Below are 19,861 nucleotides of genomic sequence, written 5' to 3'. Positions count from 1 at the left end.
ATGCGAGAAATTGCCTAGAAACTGAAGATCTCGTACAATGCTGTGTACTACTCCCTCCGCAGAACAGCGTAAACTGGCTCTAACCAGAATAGAAAGAGGAGTGGGAGGCCCCGGTGCACAACTGAGCAAGAGGACAAGTACATTAGAGTGTGTAGTTTGAGAAACAGACACCTCAAGTTCTCAACTGGCAGCTTCATTAAATAGTACCTGCAAAACTCCGGTCTCAATGTCAACAGTGAAGAAGCGATCCCGTGATGCTGGCCTTCTAGGCAGAGTTCCTCTGTCTAGTGTCTGTGAACTTTTGCCTATCTTTTTCCTTTTTATTGGCCAGTCTGAGATATGGCTTTTTCTTTGCAACTCTGCCAGATAATACTGCTTTTGCTGCAAGGGCTAGGCTCTCCCGTTTCATAATTTGTACTGTAAGCGGCGATTGTGAGGTTCACAGCCAGAGGAAATCAATCCTTTGTCTTGATAGGCCAGAAAATGTGACATGTCTCTCCCTATGCAAATGAGATGTCAGGTTTCACATACTGCATCTCAGATGAGAGCGGAGAGTGACATGTGAAGCGGGACAACCAGAGCTTTCACAGAGGGCACACCACTTGATGTTGCACCATTCACAGAGTACTCTGTGCACAAAAATGTTGGTCGGATCCGGTCCAGAACAGCTCAAAGTCCCATAAATAGGGGACTTAACGTTTAAGAGTTAAATGTTAATAGGGGGCTCGTCCACAGCGTTCATTAGTGTAAAGTACGTGATGGCCATCTACTGAAAAGCACAATGTAGTCATTACAGGCCAGGCAAGAGATCAGGATTTAGCCATTTTCAAGAGAAGGGATCTTCCTTCCACAGTAATTGCTCTCTCCCTTATTTGAATCCTGTATTTCAGACATCATCCTAGACTCTGGGGACCAGGAGTTCAGTCGAGGTTAGAGAGGGGCTCTTGGCTCCGGGTATGCTCACTGTAATTAGGATGGGTGCCAAAGTGTGGATTTAATATGGCCCTTAGTGAGTGTGAAGGAGCTTGTTATAAAGTATTTAGTCTATACCCCTGGGAGCCTTGTCAAGCATTTCTCTGTCAAAGAGTTCATCAGTTATTAGCTCAGGCTTGTGTCAGAGCAGGGTTTTCAGGGGTTAGGTAATGCCACGGGTCCACGCTACGACATTTCCCAACAGTAAAACTGACTGTGCATGTTTGGGATCTGTAATGATATCGGTAGGACCGCTATTTTACAAGCTGTTTATATGTGCTCTAATAAGATAGCGGCTGCTTTAACAGTTCAGAAGTGTTTTCCAAATACGAGACCGATAAAACTAGCACTTCAGTTCTATGATCTAACACACAGAGTGAAAGTGAGGGCAGCCACTGATTTTAAAAGCATGCCAGCTCTACGGTACGTAAACATGTTTCCAAATTCTTGAGTTGCTTGTGAACAGCAGCTGACACTGGGCTTCAAAACACTTCCTGCTATGTTGCAGTATTGCTTTATGTTCAGTATTCAGATTGCAATTGATGGTTTCCTCCGTCGTGCAGTATAATTCCTTCAATAGTCCATCATGTTTGGCAATCATGCATATCAAACCTGGGACAAAATATCATTGGAGCAGAAATGTGCAAGCGAGTCGATTCACATCTCTATCAAGACGCTGGCGTTGCTTCACATATTCCCCTAAACATCAGTGCAAACGTCTAGTTCTGCTAACAAAACGAACTAATGAGCATTGCCATGTCCATGTTTGGAGGATTATTCAATATTCTGTTTAATTCCAACTTGTTAGAATAGCGCCGACTGCACTAACAACTCGTACGTTACCCTTACACCCAACACTCATTATGAGTCCATGGAGAAAACGAAGAGGCAACTCCTAGTTGTACATGTAAACCTATTGTAAGTACACATAGTACAGCAGCTATTCAACAGCAGTACACTGGCATAAAGCACGGCAACATTGTCTTTGAGAACGGGATGGTAATTGTTACGAGGGCAAGGTGAGAATGTCCAGTGTTGGGCTGCATGCTGAGCACGACTGTTGCGCCGGTCCCCCCCCCCCTGCTGTATAGAAATAGGTTTCTCCATTTAATTGGATGGTGGGCATGTGGAGCAGAGAGGTGAGAGGCTTAGTAGGAAGTGTTAGAAGGTCTAACTAAGAGGTGTCAAAGTCAATTCCTGGAGGACACGTGCTGCTTTTTTTAAATCCTGGCCTCTGCTCTTAATAAGTGAATTAGCTCAACATTGGGTCACAAGGATGGAACAATTTGTGTAAAATAAAATAGAAATTACAGTCAAGTATATATTTGTATGCTATGGGAAAATTTGTTATATAAAATTCAGAATCATCTGGTGTTAGATGAGGGGGCAACCTATGGAGGTAGAAAAATTATATGAGTGCTAACCAATATCTCTCACAATGCTCAAGAGTAAGACTATTGACTTGTACACATTGAAGTAAGAAAATGGTGGACTTGGGCAATGCGTACTCTCACATTCCTCTCAGTCATTTGCTTTATTACCGCTGTGTGAATTTAGAGATACTGTGGAGTATGTTTTTTCCCCATCAATGGTCTCCTTATCTCTCTCACTATAAACTCTTAAGTTGTGGAGATAATTTTTCAATTTTCAGCCTTCCTCCTAGAGAGTGTATTTCCCCATCCACATCAACACAGCAAGATATCACATTCCCTGAGCTTTGGTTCAGATTACCATTTTAAAAGTGATTAAGCACACTTTTGTGCAGTTGAAATCGGCGGGGAAAAGTATTTCAGAGAACAACTGTAATTACTTATCTGTTTGCCTGTGGGCTTTTCTCACCACCACAATCAATTATTCTGTCCTCTGAAATAATAAATGACTAAGGCTAAATGGATTTAGGAGAGCAAATCAGATATTTCACCTTTGAAAGAAACATTGTTGGAAACAGTTCTAGCAAAAAATGAACACATTAATGAGCCCCAGCTGCTGTTTCAAAAGGTGCTGAAAAATGACCAGGATGTAGGACACACAACCATTTGAGCCTCCTTCATATGGACCATAGGTTAAAACGCCAAGGTATTCAAAGCCACTTCCAATTTTGTATTTTGTCTGGTGTTCTCCTTTTTGATAGATCAAAACAGTATATTTTCAAACAGCCTATGTCGTTTACTGACTTCAAGCTAAAGGGATTACGCAGAAAGCGTGTCTTTCTTGTACCTCCAAGATATAAAACAAAGCATGAGGCATCAGCCAGGAAAAGCAAATGTGGCATCTCTGCTGTATACTGCTTTTAGCAAATGAGGCTCGATCATCCTCCGGCAATTTCTGCAGGATCTGGAGAACGGAAGTGTTTGAACGTTCACATGACTGTAGCCTATATTTCCTACAGTTGTGGCAATGGCCCTGCGGTCCTCATATTTCATCTTTTTTTAATATATATATTTTTTTGCGATAGTCTCTCTCAGGGCTCTATTTCCGACTGGCGTTAAGGCGGCGCTAGATTCAACTTGTAAAAGCTAGGGTACTGCTAGTTAAGACTGGCCAAAAGCTTGTCATAGATGTAAAACGATTTGTTACGGCATTTTCTTTTGTCAGAGGAGGCGCACAGTAGCCTAATCAGTAACCTATAACCAATGTTTTATTAAAATATCATAAGCAGCAAAACAGTCAACAGACTTTCTTTACATTTCTGTTGGATCTAACCGTCAAATCGCATGAATTCTGATCGCTGCCCTTGGTGCTGAATCCCCTTGGAGCCTAAGCCATTTGCCTGTGACAAAGTCATTACCAGGCCATATCAACAGATATGGTAGGCTAATCTTCTTAACTTTTGTCCAATTGTCCATGGCTCAAAAATGTATAGCATGCGAGTGTAATTTGTGTAGACTAGTATTTCCATGTTGAAGCCAGATTAGCTAAATTTTTGTTATAAGTAGGCCTATTGTAAGATTAGTGTATACTATTTAATAATCTATATTCAATGGATAGGACAAACATCCATGCCTCCTACCGAAGGATTCCTAGAAGGCTAGCATCCCAGAGTCACCTCTTCACTGTAGACGTTGAGACTGGTGTTTTGCAGGAACTATTTAATTAAGCTGCCAGTTGAGGACTTGTGAGGCGTCTGTTTCTCAAACTAGACACTCTAATGTACTTGTCCTCTTGCTCATCTGAGATGCAGTATGTGAAAGCTAACATCTAATTTGCATAGGGAGAGACAAGTCACATTTTCTGGCCTATCAAGACAAAGGATTAATTTCCTCTGGCTGTGAACCTCGCATCTCCGCTTACAATACAGATTATGAAACGGGAGAGCCTAGCCATTGCAGCAAAGGCAGTATTATCTGGCAGCTTCATCAAATAGTACCCGCAAAACACCAGTCTCAACGTCAACAGTGAAGAGGCGACTCTGGGATGCTGGCTTTCTAGGCAGGGTTGCAAAGAAATAGCCAAATCTGAGACTGGCCAATAAAAATAAAATATGGGTAAAAGAACACAGACACTGGACAGAGGAACTCTGCCTAGAAGGCCAGCATCCCGGGAACGCCTCTTCACTGTTGTGCACCGGGGCCTCCCACTCCTTTTTCTATTCTGGTTAGCGCCACTTTGCGCTGTTCTATGAAGGGAGTATTACACAGCATTGTACAAGATCTTCAGTTTCTAGTCAATTTCTTGCATGGAATAGCCTTCATTTCTCAGAACAGGAATAGATTGACGAGTTTCAGAAGAAAGGTCTTTGTTTCTGGCCATTTTGAGCCAGTAATCAAACCCACAAATGCTGATTCTCCAGATACTCAACTAGTCTAAAGAAGGCCGGTTTTATTGCTTCTTTAATCAGGGAAAACAGTTTTCAGCGATGCTAACATAATTGCAAAAGGATTTTCTAATGCTCAATTAGCCTTTTAAAATTATAAACTTGGATTAGCTAACACAACATGCCATTGTAACACAGGAGTGATGGTTGCTGATAATGGGCCTCTGTTCGCCCATGTAGATATTCCATAAATAATCTGACGTTTCCAGCTACAATAGTCATTTACAACATTAACAATGTCTACAATGTATTTCTGATAAATGTGATGTTATTTTAATGGGCCAAAAATGTGCTTTTCTTTCAAAAACAAGGACATTTCTAAGTGGCCCCAAACTTTTGAACGGTAGTGTATGTTTAACAATGTACTTCCATATTGAAGGAATGCACTCGGAGCTCCCGAGTGGCGCAGTGGTCTAAGGAACTGCATCTCAGTGCTTGAGGCATCACTACAGACACCCTGGGTTGAATCCAGGTTGGATCACAACCGGCTGTGATTGGGAGTCCCATAAGGTGGCACACATTTGGCCCAGCATCAACTGGGTTTGCCTTGTGTAGGCCGTCATTGTAAATAAGAATTTGTTCTTAACTGACATGCCTAGTTAATAAAAGTTTTAAAAAAAACTTTTTTTAAAGAACAATGTGGACTGCAAACATGTTCAACATATTTATCAAATATGGGGCAGGCCATTTAACAAACTAGGCTATAACGGACTACAATCGAATTGGAGATGATGACGAGGCAATACATAAACACTGTAAAGACAACTTGAAGCAACCACATATTCAGCCATGGAGCAAGTTCTGATTGGCCAGTGAGGTGTCAAGCCTCGACATACCCACAACTTGTTAATTCATCAAAACCCAGAACTTTTGTGCCACCTCCAGCTACTCTGCACATATTCTGGAAGTAAAATAGCACAACAACAAAAATCTGTCAGCAGCACTAAGATTTGCCATTGTATTAGGTTTGTTGAAATAGAGCCCTTAGTGTAATAGCCATTGTAGCTGTGTCTTATAATAAGATCTGCATTGATTTGTATTGCCCTTTCAGTAATAACCAGTAAACGAAATGTGAGCAATAGTTCCCTTGATGAATACTTGCTGTTTAATTAGTAAACAGAACTCAAACTGAATGGAAAATCAATAGATGGGAAATATATGGGTTTATGTAATCAAGACCCCTTGGTGAACTAAGGAATCTAAAGAGGAATCCATCATATTTACTGAAAGTGTCAATCTCCTTTCCACCTAATTTAACACCTGAATTACAGTGCCTTGCGAAAGTATTCGGCCCCCTTGAACTTTGCGACCTTTTGCCACATTTCAGGCTTCAAACATAAAGATATAAAACTGTATTTTTTTGTGAAGAATCAACAACAAGTGGGACACAATCATGAAGTGGAACGACATTTATTGGATATTTCAAACTTTTTTAACAAATCAAAAACTGAAAAATTGGGCGTGCAAAATTATTCAGCCCCTTTACTTTCAGTGCAGCAAACTCTCTCCAGAAGTTCATTGAGGATCTCTGAATGATCCAATGTTGACCTAAATGACTAATGATGATAAATACAATCCACCTGTGTGTAATCAAGTCTCCGTATAAATGCACCTGCACTGTGATAGTCTCAGAGGTCCGTTAAAAGCGCAGGGAGCATCATGAAGAACAAGGAACACACCAGGCAGGTCCGAGATACTGTTGTGAAGAAGTTTAAAGCTGGATTTGGATACAAAAAGATTTCCCAAGCTAAACATCCCAAGGAGCACTGTGCAAGCGATAATATTGAAATGGAAGGAGTATCAGACCACTGCAAATCTACCAAGACCTGGCCGTCCCTCTAAACTTTCAGCTCATACAAGGAGAAGACTGATCAGAGATGCAGCCAAGAGGCCCATGATCACTCTGGATGAACTGCAGAGATCTACAGCTGAGGTGGGAGACTCTGTCCATAGGACAACAATCAGTCGTATATTGCACAAATCTGGCCTTTATGGAAGAGTGGCAAGAAGAAAGCCATTTCTTAAAGATATCCATAAAAAGTGTTGTTTAAAGTTTGCCACAAGCCACCTGGGAGACACACCAAACATGTGGAAGAAGGTGCTCTGGTCAGATGAAACCAAAATTGAACTTTTTGGCAACAATGCAAAACGTTATGTTTGGCGTAAAAGCAACACAGCTGAACACACCATCCCCACTGTCAAACATGGTGGTGGCAGCATCATGGTTTGGGCCTGCTTTTCTTCAGCAGGGACAGGGAAGATGGTTCAAATTGATGGGAAGATGGATGGAGCCAAATACAGGACCATTCTGGAAGAAAACCTGATGGAGTCTGCAAAAGACCTGAGACTGGGACGGAGATTTGTCTTCCAACAAGACAATGATCCAAAACATAAAGCAAAATCTACAATGGAATGGTTCAAAAATAAACATATCCAGGTGTTAGAATGGCCAAGTCAAAGTCCAGACCTGAATCCAATCGAGAATCTGTGGAAAGAACTGAAAACTGCTGTTCACAAATGCTCTCCATCCAACCTCACTGAGCTCGAGCTGTTTTGCAAGGAGGAACGGGAAAAAATTTCAGTCTCTCGATGTGCAAAACTGATAGAGACATACCCCAAGCGACTTACAGCTGTAATCACAGCAAAAGGTGGCGCTACAAAGTATTAACTTAAGGGGGCTGAATAATTTTGCACGCCCAATTTTTCAGTTTTTGATTTGTTAAAAAAGTTTGAAATATCCAATAAATGTCGTTCCACTTCATGATTGTGTCCCACTTGTTGTTGATTCTTCACAAAAAAATACAGTTTTATATCTTTATGTTTGAAGCCTGAAATGTGGCAAAAGGTCGTAAAGTTCAAGGGGGCCGAATACTTTCGCAAGGCACTGTACTTAACAGGCACTTCTCAGTAGGCGGTCCCTTTGACTTTTCCCACATTTTGTTACATTACAGCCAGTAGAGGCTCCTCAGTGAATTTCTCCTCAGTGAATTTCATAAAAATAAAACATTTAAAATGTTCAATTTTTTTGTTGAAATTTTACTAAATATAATCATCAAATAATTGATTAAAACACACTATTTTGCAAAGAAGGTCTAGAGTAGCCTCAACAGCACTCAGTAGGGTAGCACCATTGTGTAGCCGGAGGACAGCTACCTTCCGTCCTCCTCTGGGTGCATTGACTTCAATACAAAACCTAGGAGGCTCATTGTTCTTTACCCCCTTACATAGACTTACACAGTAATTATGACAACTTCCGGAGGATGTCCTCAAACCTATCAGAGCTCTTGCAGCATGAACTGACATGTTGTCCACCCAATCAAAGGATCAGAGAATGAATCTAGTACTGAAAGTATTAGTTACAGCTAGCTAGCACTGCAGTGCATAAAATGTGGTGAGTAGTTGACTCAAAGAGAGAGAGAAAGACATTAGTCGAACAGTTTAACAAATTCATTTCTTCCAAAATGAAGGAGAAGCAAGAGAGAAATATATATATAGAGAGTGATTTGATAATTGTTTTAAACTTTCAGTTTCACTTACTTAGCTAGAAAATGCAGCTAGCTAGTTTAGTCTACTAAAACACCCTGCTCAAACAAACGGATGTTATTTTAGCTATCTGGCTATGACTTTCCAACAAAACATTGGAACTCTTCCAAGTCAAGGTAAGCTTTTGGTTTTACAAATGTATTGCCACCGGGGTCCACCGGTGTAACTGCTTACTGACTGTACACTAACGTTACTGCATGATTGTAGTGGGTTTACTAACACATTAGTTCTATTAGCTATGCTGACTATGACGTTACTTCTTTAGCTAATATTGTGACAACGATGTAGGCTGTGTGTAGTGGTTTGGCTTGGAAAGGTTTTTTCGCATGGTCACATACAGCTGATGTGTTGGGCATTGAAGTCCACAAGCGAAGGGACAAGGTGAGAGGACGAGAGTGTATTCATTCCGCTGATTCTGTTGAAAAACATTTCTTAAATGGAAGCAAATGGAACAAATCGGGGATAACATGCCTGAATTTGTCACATTTTTGGACGAATAATTACACCCTATATCAGCTAGATGCAGGCAAGAGTGTGCAAGGCGGTGTTGAATGTCAAATGTGTCTCTCGACACACCTCAAATGTGTCTCTCAACCTGTGTGCACCTACGTTGTAAACCGTCAGTCATAGGCTAGCCCAGTGGTACCCAATCCTGGGGACCCAAAGTGTTTTGCATTTTTGATTTTGCCCTAGCACTACACAGTATGATTAAATTATCAAATGATCAACTCATCAAAAGGCTTTGATGATTTCAATCAGGTGTGTAGTGCTAGGGCAAAAACAAAAATGTGCACCCCTTTGGGTCCCCAGGACCAGGATTGAGAACCACTGGGCTAGGTTGTAGCAACCTTATAATGGGGGAAGGGAAATCTGAGTATCAAATATTAGCCTAAACCTATCGCTGTTACATTTAACTGGGTGAATGGAATATGAATGAAAATAGTCCTCCCTCACCTTAAACAGCACTGACCGCCACTGATTACAGACTTATTCTAAAATGGATTCATAGTTTTTTTTATCAATCTACACACAATACCCCATAATAACAAAGGAAAGTGGTTTTTAGAAATTTTTGCAAATGTATAAAAAAAAAAATGAAATATCACATTTACATAAGTTTTCAGACTCTTCACTCAGTACTTTGTTGAAACACCTTTGGCAGCGATTACAGCTTCGAGTCTTCTTCGGTATGACACTACCAGTTTGTTACACCTGTATTTGGGGAGTTTCTCCTATTCTTCTTTGCAGATCCTCTCAAGATCTGTCAGGTTGGATGGGGAGCATCGCTGCAGAGCTATTTTCAGGTTTCTCCAGAGATGTTAGATAGGGTTCAAGTCCAGACTCTGGCTGGGCAACTCAAGGACATTCAGAGACTTGTCCCGAAGTAACTCCTGCTTTGTCTTGGCTGTGTGCTTAGGGTCGCTGTCCTGTTGTAAGGTGAACCTTAGCCCCCAGACTGAGGTCCTGAGCGCTCTGGGGCAGGTTTTCATCAAGGATCTCTCTGCACTTTGCTCCGTTCGTCTTTCCTTCGATCCTGACTAGTCTCCCAGTCCCAGACGCTTGGCTTTTCAGGCCAAAGAGTTCAATCTTGGATTCATCAGACCAGAAAATCTTGTTTCTCATGGCCCGAGAGTCTTTAGGTGCCTTTTGGCAAACTCTAAGCGGGCTATCATGTGCCTTTTACTGAGGAGTGGCTTCCGTTTGGCCAATACCATAAAGGGCTGATTGGTTGAGTGCTGCAGAGATGGTTTTCCTTCTGGAAGGTTCTCCCATTACCAAAGAGACACTCTAGAGCACACTCTAGACACTCTGTCAGAGTGACCATCGGGTTCTTGGTCACATCACTGACCAAGGCCTTTCTCCCTCGATTTCTCAGTTTGGCCAGCTCTAGGAAGAGTCTTGGTGGTTCCAACCTTCTTCCATTTAAGAATGATGGAGGACACAGTGTTCTTGGGGACCTTCAATGCTGCAGAAGTATTTTGGTACTCTTCCCCAGATCGGTGGCTCGACACAATGCTGACTCGGAGCTCTACGGACAATTTATTCAACCTCATGGCTTGGTTTTTGCTCTGACATGCACTGTCAACTGTGGGACCTTACATATACAGGTATGTGCCTTCCCAAATCATGTCCAATCAATTGTATGTACCATTGTATGTACCACAGGTCAAGTATTAGAAACATCTCAAGGATGATCAATGGAAACAGGATTCACCTGAGCTCAATTTTGAATCTCATAGCAAAGGGTCTGAAGGTATTTTAGTTTTTTTATTTGTAATAAATGTGGATTTTTTAAAAGTTTTTTTTAACTGTTTTTGCTTTGTCATTATGGAATATTGTGTATAGATTGCTGAGGATCTTTTTATTATTTAATCAATTTTAGAATAAGGCTGTAATGTAACAAAATGTGGATAAAGTCAAGGGGTCTGAATACTTTTCGATGGCACTGTATACAGTGTATCTTCACAGTCTTTTAACATGGAATAGTTATTGTGGAAGCAAAAAAATTATAACACTAAACATTTGTTCTTACCTGAGATAATGGAAGCGAGACGGAATGCATCAGGGTAGCGAACAGGCATCACAGGTTCATAAGGGGATGTTTCATAAAGCTCTCCACCTGGGAAAACAGTACATGATGAAATTGTTTTGATAAAAAGGAAAATGATAGTGTGTTCACACCCACATACTGTAGTTCATGGTACATTAATTATTGGGTATGTGTTGTGGTACATTTAATAAAGGAGTATGATCTCAAAATGTATACAAAGTTGTTGACCTTCATGTGTCAAAGGCAAGGAGTCATGGTTTTAGAAACATTGCACAGGATAAAACATTTTTTTTGTGCTAAAACAATAAGCAAATATCTATATTGTTTCTGTTGATAACAGAAACCAGTGAAGTTGGAATTCTACAAAATTTGTCAACTTGAGTTTTTGGCTCTTAATCGGTCTGTCTGACCAATAACCCATTTTACACCCTGAAGATTTCAATGGTGTGAACATTTGGCTAATTTTGTGATATGCAAAGCAGATCGTTCACCACGGTCAGATAATTTGATTTTGGAAAGAACATTTGGTCCTGGTGCTCTGTGATTTAGGTGAAGCAGCCTCCAAACGCTGAATTGCTGTGGCTGTTTGTAAAAAAAATGAATCAAATTAGCACTCAACTGACTGTGCTGCTCCCCTGTGCCTCTCTCTCAGAAGCCTCTAATCCTGTGTTTAAAATTCACAGCCATTCGGTGTGATCTAGACAAAACCCTCCAGTGTGTAGCATTGCATTTTGATGCTAACAGAAACACAGCAAGGCTGGTGTGGGACAGGCAGGGAGCCCACCGCAGCAAATGAGAAAATCCAAAACCTGTGGGGAGAGGTGAAGCTCAGTGGATAACCATCCAATCAATAAATATCACCATTTGTTTATCACAATTCTCCGTGCGTTTGAAAAGAGTTACCTCATAAAGTGTTCTTCCAGCTGTTCAGAGAATGGAGACTTCAACGGAAGGTAGTGTGTGATTCACATATGTGTTGATCATGTTGTACAGTATAGTGCATATTTCATTACCAGGCTGCTGATCAGGTGGAATAAAAAGAATACCCTTGAAGATGTCACTTTAGTAACACAGTGTGACGTGGGTTCACAGAACACTTGTTGAAAACAAAACATTATATTATGATATGTTATCTTAGTTCCATCGTGAACAGGGGGATACAAAAAGCCTCAGTAAAACAACTATTGACATACACCAAACTAAAGATGATCAACTATAACGCCAAATGGCTAAAAAACATGTCATTCAACAGGAGTGAAAGTTGCGCCTACCAGCATTATAAACTGCAGAGGGACGACATTGAACTCTTCCCTTGCCAACTCCTGAGCAAAAGTCCTAGGAGGGCCACACTAAGGCTGATATAATGTCTTGTTCCCTTCCGCGAGGGGGAGAAAAAAATCACAACCAGTTTCCCCATCTGATAATGAGGAAACATCTCTAATAATTACGATTTTGACCATGGACCCTGACCAGGACTCCAGACACACTCCATAGATTCCTAGACATAATACATTACTAGAAGAAAGTAAGCAACCCGTTGTAAGACATTGCAGAGAGACTGTCAGCAGCCACACCACCCTACATCCCACTGACTGCTTGCCTCTGAAACTAAGCAGGGCAGGGCCTGGTCAATTCTTGGATGGGAGAATAGAATATGCCGAATGTGGTGTTGGAGGGCCATAAGACAGCACTATTCCATCTGGTAAGGGAGTGATGGGGGGAGGGGGCAACTAAACTGCATAAGGTGCCATCATTCAAATGAGACATTAAACAGATGTCCATAATCTCTGTGGTCATTAAAGTAGCCATGGCACTTGTTGCAAGAGTTAAAGGTTAACCCCACTGTCAAAGCTAAAATCCTAATCCGGCTTCTCATACTCCCTTGGCCACCTACAGTAATTTTCTCCAGCTTCCAACTGACTCATTCAACCCCTGCAACTCTTCTCCAGGTAGAAGATGATGTGGTAAAATGAGGGTCAAATAAAAGTTGGTGTGTTTGGCCTTATCATTGTGCTTGTTCATACTGCTGCTTCATAATCAAAACGATTGATTGAACTACAAATCAAATTGTACTTGTCACATGTGCCGAATACAACGGGTGCAATGAAATGCTGACTTACAAGCCCTTAACCAACAATGCAGTTTTAAGAAAATACCTAATAAAAGTAACAGATAAGAATAACAAATAATTCAAGAGCAGCAGTAAATAACAATAACAGGGCTATATACAGGGGGTACCGGTACAGAGTCAGTGTGCGGGGGCACCGGTGTCGAGGTAATTTAGGTAATATGTACATGTAGGTATAGTTATGTTAGTGACTATGCACAGATAATAACAGAGAGTAGCAGCAGCGTAAATTAGCTGTTTGATTAGCTTTTCAGGAGTCTTATGGCTTGGGGGTAGAAGCTTTTTAGAAGCCTCTTGGACCTAGACTTGGCGCTCCGGTACCACTTGCCGTGCAGTAGCAGAGAGAACAGTCTATGACTAGGCTGGCTGGAGTCTTTGACAATTTTTAGGGCCTTCCTCTGACACCGCCTGGTATAGAGGTCCTGGATGGCAGGAAGCTTGGCCGTGGTGATGTACTGGGCCGTACACACTACGCTCTGTAGTGCCTTGCGGTCGGAGGCCGAGCAGTTGCCATACCAGGCAGTGATGCAACCATGCTCTTGATGGTGCACCTGTAAAGCCTTTTGAGGATCTGAAGACCCATGCCAAATATTTTCAGTCTCCTGAGGGGGAATAGGTTTTGTCGTGCCCTTTTCACGACTGTCTTGGTGTGCTTGGACCATGTTGGTTTGTTGGTGTTGTGGACGCCAAGGAACTTGAAGCTCTCAATCTGCTCCGTCAATGAGAGTGGGAGCATGCTCGATCCTCCTTTTCCTGTAGTCCACAATCCTCTCCTTTGTCTTCATCACGTTGAGGGAGAGGTTGTTGTCCTTGCACTACATGGTCAGGTCCCTGACCTCCTCCCTATAGGCTGTCTCATCGTTGTCGGTGATCAGGCCTACCACTGTTGTTTCATTGGCAAACTTAATGATGGTGTTGGAGTCGTGCCTCGCTGTGCAGTCATGGGTGAACAGGGAGTACAGGACGGGACTGAGCACGCACCCCTGATGAGCCCCCGTGTTGAGGATCAGCGCGAGGATGTGTTGTAATGTACCCCTACCACCTGGGGGTGGCCCGTCAGGAAGTCCAGGATCCATTTGCAGAGGGAGGTGTTTAGTCCCAGGGTCCTTAGTTTAGTGATGAGCTTTGAGGGCACTATGGTGTTGACTGCAGAGCTGTAGCATTCTCACATAGGTGTTCCTTTTGTCCAGGTGTGAAAGGGCAGTGTGGAGTACAATACAGATTGCATCATCTGTGGATCTTTGGTATGCAAATTGGAGTGGGTCTAGGGTTTCTGGGATAATGGTGTTGATGTGAGCCATGACCAGCCTTTCAAAGCCTTTCATGGCTACAGACGTGAGTGCTATGGGTTGGTAATCATTTAGGCAGGTTACCTTAGTGATCTTGGGCACAGAGACTATGGTGGTCTGCTTGAAACATGTTGGTATTACAGACTCAGACAGGGAGAGGTTGAAAATATCAGTGAAGACACTTGCCAGTTGTTTAGTGCATGCTTGGAATACACATCTTGGTATTCCGTCTGGCCCTGTGGCATTGTGAATGTTGACCTATTTAAAGGTCTTACACACAGTCGGCCGGAACAGCTGATGCTCTCATGCATGTTTCAGTGTTACTTGCCTCGAAGCGAGCATAGTAGTTATTTAGCCCGTCTGGTAGGCTCATGTCACTTGGAAGTTCTTCGCTGTGCTTCCGTTTGTAGTCTGTAATAGTTTGCAAGCCCTGCCACATCCGACATGCATCAGAGCCGGTGTAGGACGATTCGATCTTAGTCCTGTATTGCCGCTTTGCCTGTTTGATGGTTTGTTGGAGGGCATAGCGGGATTTCTTATAAGCTTCCAGGTTAGAGTCCCACTCCTTGAAAGAGGCAGCTCTACCATTTAGCTCAGTGCGAATGTTGCCTGTAATCCATGGCTTCTGGTTGGGGTATGTACGTACAGTCACTGTGGGGATGACGTCATCGATGCACTTATTGATGAAGCCAATGACTGATGTGGTGTACTTCTCAATGCCATCAGAGGAATTCCGGAACATATTCCAGTCTGTGCCAGCAAAACAGTCCTGTAGCTTAGCATCTGCTTCATCTGACCACTTTTTTATTGATTTAGTCACTGGTGCTTTCTGCTTTAATTTTTGCTTGTAAGCAGGAATCAGGAGGATAGAATTCTGGTCAGATTTGCCAAATGGAGGGCGAGGGAGAGCTTTGTATGTGTGTGGAGTAAAGGTGGTCCAGAGTTTTTACCCTCTGGTTGCACATTTAACATGCTGATAGAAATTTGGTAAAAAGGATTTAAGTTTCCCTACATTAAAGTCCCTGGCTACGAGGAGCTTGTTTGCTTATGGCGGAATAGAGCTCATTCAATGCTGTCTTAGTGCCAGGCTCTGACTGTGGTGGTATGTAAACAGCTACGTAAAATACAGATGAAAACTCTCTAGGTAGATGGTGTGGTCTACAGCTTATCGTGAGATGCTCTTCCTCAGGCGAGCAAAACCTAGAGACTTCCTTAGATATTGTGTACCAGCTGTTGTTTACAAATATGCATAGTCCCCCGCCCCGTGTCTTACCAGAGGTTGCTGTTCTATCCTGCCAATAGAGTGTATAACCCACCAGCTGTATGTTATTAATGTTGTCGTTCAGCCACGACTCGGTTAAACATAAGATATTACAGTTTTTAATGTCCCGTTGGTAGGATATACGTGCTTTCAGTTCGTCCCATTTATTTTCCAGCGATTGAACGTTAGCTAACAGTACGGATGGCAAAGGCAGATAAGCCACTCGTCGCCTGATCCTCAAAAGGCTTTTGTTTGATTATGAAGTAGTCTAGATCAGTTGCTTATTGAGTGGTGGAAACAATGCTGAAACCTTTGTGTTGTGCCCCCTAAGGACAAAGAAATCCCATTTCTACCACTTCCCTAGCTTCCCTTCACTACTTCAGTCAGCATTGACGATCATCACAACGTGTAACATCACCACAGGCAGTTCTCTAAGAGTAGCTATTGCAGAAACCATGGGGGAGGGTTGTGAGATAAGGGGCTATTATCCCTATTTCCCCCTGTCCACATTTTTCCGTATCATCCTACACATCTCTGTAGTGAGAAAGCAAAGGAAGCCAGACAAACATTCTTACTTCTCTCCCTTAGCATGCCTAAGTACAACAATTGCCAATTTTTACGAGTGCTTGGAACTCTTAGGGAACCCACAGTTACCACTGAGATAGGTCCTTTTTCCCAGAGACTTCCCATAAAGTCTGTTTACCCATCCTAAATGGCCATTGTACAATAGCAAAATCTTCAAACAAAGCCAAATGCTCTAGCTTTGAAAGTGCTGTGGCCAGCCTCGGGGCCAGCTTATAGAGGATCATGGATGATGAAGCTCTATTCTTCTCCGGAGGGACTGAGGGGAAGTTTAGGGAAACAAACTATTTCAGTTTCACCCAAGTGGCCAAGAAGAAACTTCCCTGCATATCATACAAGTATATTATAATTTAGCCTCATCCACATACACTGAGTATACAAAACATTAAGAACTCTTTCTGTGACATAGACTGAGCAGGTGAATCCAGGTGAAAGCTATGATCCCTTGTTGATGTCACTTGTTAAATCCACATCAATCAGTGAGGATCAGTGGTCTCCAACCTTTTCTAGCATGAGAGCTACTTAAAAAAAAGGAAACATGTCACGAGCTACTCATTTTTTTATTTATTTCAAATAGGCTAATTCTGCTCTTCTCCTCCCCACTGCAACTCTTCCCCGGGTCCTTAGTGTAAGAGAAAGTAATGCTTTCTGTCAACATATCTGGTAAAATAAAGGTTAATAAAATCTGTTGTATATTTCCAAAATTACTTTCCTTCAAAATTACAATTGTTCATAGAGAAACAACGAAATTGGATGTTCTGATGTCAATGGTTAAATCATATCAGAAGAAAAACATTTTTAGGCCTGGAAGATTTTTTAAACGTAATTCCCCTTTAATTGCGCATCTAGAAATTGAGGAATGTGCCATCTAACATGCTGACCCCAACGTTCGCGTTACGTGCGCTTACGTTGCAAAATAAATGTACGCATACATGTTATTCAATCATTTTATCCAAACTGCTTGTGCGCATCAATGAGCGTCTGTGTAGCAAGGCTTTAAAATAGAACATGGTTTTTAGGAGCATACAGTGAATTTGGAAATAATTCAGATCCCTTGACTTTTTCCACATTTTGTTATGTTACAGCCTTAATCTACATTTTTTAAAATTTATTTAAAAAAAACAACTGAAAAATCACATTTACATAACTATTCAGACTCTTACTCAGTACTTTATACAAGAAACTTTGGCAAAAATTACAGCCTTGAGTTTCCTTGGGTATGACCCTACAAGCTTGCCACACCTGTATTTGGAAAGTTTCTTCCATTCTTCTCTGCAGATCCTGCACAGCTATTTTCAGGTCTCTCCAGAGATGTTCGATCGGGTTGAAGTCTGATTCTGGCTGGGCCACTCAAGGACATTCAGAGACTTGTCCCGAAGCCACTCCTGCGTTGTCTTGGCTGTGTGCTTAGGGTCGTTGTCCTGTTGGAAGGTGAACCGTCGACCCAGTCTGAGGTCCTGAGCGCTCTGGAGCAGGTTTTCATCAAGGATCTCTCTGTACTTTGCTTTGTTCGTATTTCCCTCGATCATGACTAGTCTCCCAGTCCCTGCCGCTGAAAAACATCCCCACAGCATGATGCTGCCACCAACATGCTTTATCGTATGGATGGTGCCAGGTTTCCTCCAGACGTGATGCTTGGCATTCAGGCCAAAGAGAATCTTGTTTCTCATACTCCAAGTGGGCGGTCATGTGCCTTTTACTGAGGAGTGGCTTCAGTCTGGCCACTCTACCATAAAGGGCTGATTTGTGGAGTGCTGCAGAGATGGTTGTCCTTCTGGAAAATTCTCCCATCTACACAGAGGAACTCTGTGTATCATCTACTGCATCTTTATGTAATACATGTATCACTAGCCACTTTAACTATGCCACTTTGTTTACATGCTCATCTCATATGTATATACTGTACTCAATACCATCTACTGTATCTTGCCTATGCCGCTCTGTACCACCACTTATTCATATATCTTTATGTACATATTCTTTATCCCCTTACACTTGTGTGTATAAGACAGTCGTTTTGGAATTGTTAGTTAGATTACTTGTTGGTTATTACTGCATTGTCGGAACTAGAAGCACAAGCATTTCGCTACACTCGCATTAACATCTGCTAACCACGTGTATGTGACAAATAACATTTGATTTGATTTGAGCTCTGTCAGGTTCTTGGTCACCTCCCCCGATTTCTCAGTTAGGCCAGGTGGCCAGCTCTAGGAAGAGTCTTGGTGGTTCCAACCTTCTTCCATTTAAGAATGATGTAGGACAGTGTTCTTGGGGACCTTCAATGCTGCAAAAATGTTTTGGTACCCTTCCCCAGATCTGTGCCTCGACACAATCCGGACAGTTCCTTCGACCTCATGGCTTGGTTTTTGCTCTTATATGTACCGTCAACTGTAGGACCTTATATAGACAGGTGTGTGCCTTTCCAAATCATGTCAAAAATCTATTAAATTTACCACAGGTGGACTCCAATCAAGTTATAGAAACATCTCAAGGATGATCAATGGAAACAGGATGCACCTGAGCTCAATTTCAAATCTCATAGCAAAGGGTCTGAATACTTTTGTAAATATGGTATTTCTGTTTGTATTTCTAATAATTTAGCAAAAAATGTAAAAACAACGGTTTCGCTTTGTCATTATGGGGTATTGTGTGTAGATTGATGAGCAACATTTGTTATATAATAGATTTTAGAATAAGTCTGTAGCGTAACAAAATGTGGAAAAAGGGAAGGTGGTGTGAAAACTTTCCGAATGCACTGTATACCCACATGGGTGATTGAAAGTATAACTGAGGTCCACACTCCAGTCCAATTTGTGGTGGTAATGCACCTTAAAGTTGGTTGCCAACCGCCATTTAAAGTCAGAATAAGATGAATGAAGGAGTAGAGATTACTAGAAACAAACTAGGTTTACCCTTTTAGCTGTGGATTAATTGTCGTAGTGGAGAACCTTGTGCATTTCAGGTAAGATAACAACCCAGTGTTTATATCCCAGGACAAATTAGCTAGCAACAGCAAGCTAGCTAAATGGCCATGAGTCTTTCATGCGTTTCGACCTGTCACCAAATTAATATAGTTGGTTCAGAGTTCATTGTGATATTTCAACATGCGTGTCCTGATCACATCTGGTGTGGATGGACAAAATCAACAGACGCACGTGCGTGCCCGGTCTAGTCAGCATGTAATGGGCCAGTCTAGCGATGGTTCTGTAGGCATACTGCTGCTCATTTCATGGCAAATTTAGCAAATAACAAATAATAGATACAAATTATATACTTACTCATGATATACTTCTGCCAGGTAAGCCTACTTTGCAGTTAACACTTAATTTAGTATTTCTGTCAACCCACAAAATGGTAACCACATCACTGGCTACACACAGAGTGATAAACAAACAATCGCACGCACCACAGACAGACAGGGGCAATATTACTGGAAATTCATTGGCAGATACTGTTTTAGGTTATTAGCTTATTAAGCCAATAATGGCTAACCAAATGTGAGATAACGTCAATGTCATGATGTCTGATACGTGTGAGATTGGTTTATGACAGTTTGCGGTGGAACACGTGAAAATTGCATGTACTTTCAGAATTGTTTGGCGAGCTACTCATAAGTGGGCTCCGAGTTACTGGTAGCTCGCGATCTACCTGTTGGAGACCCCTGGTGTAGATGAAGGGGAGGAGACAGGCTAAAGAAGGATTTTAAACCTTGAGACAATTG

General features: G+C 41.9%; 1 protein-coding gene across 1 annotated transcript in view; it reads right to left on the bottom strand.

The window, feature by feature from the left end:
* LOC110535809 (GDNF family receptor alpha-2) overlaps window positions 1-19,861 on the bottom strand; it is a 72,948-nt gene that overhangs the window by 43,156 nt on the left and 9,931 nt on the right. Inside the window, exon 3 of the mRNA XM_021621109.3 lies at window positions 10,863-10,949. Within this exon, the coding sequence (XP_021476784.2) occupies window positions 10,863-10,949 (87 nt within the window). The remainder of the gene's footprint in view (window positions 1-10,862; window positions 10,950-19,861) is intronic.

This window comes from Oncorhynchus mykiss, chromosome 11 (genome assembly GCF_057628025.1).
Source record: "Oncorhynchus mykiss isolate SJ-2025 chromosome 11, ASM5762802v1, whole genome shotgun sequence".
NCBI lineage: Eukaryota > Metazoa > Chordata > Actinopteri > Salmoniformes > Salmonidae > Oncorhynchus > Oncorhynchus mykiss.
Note: the sequence above shows the minus strand (reverse complement) of the source record. Positions and strands in the feature narration are given on the sequence as shown.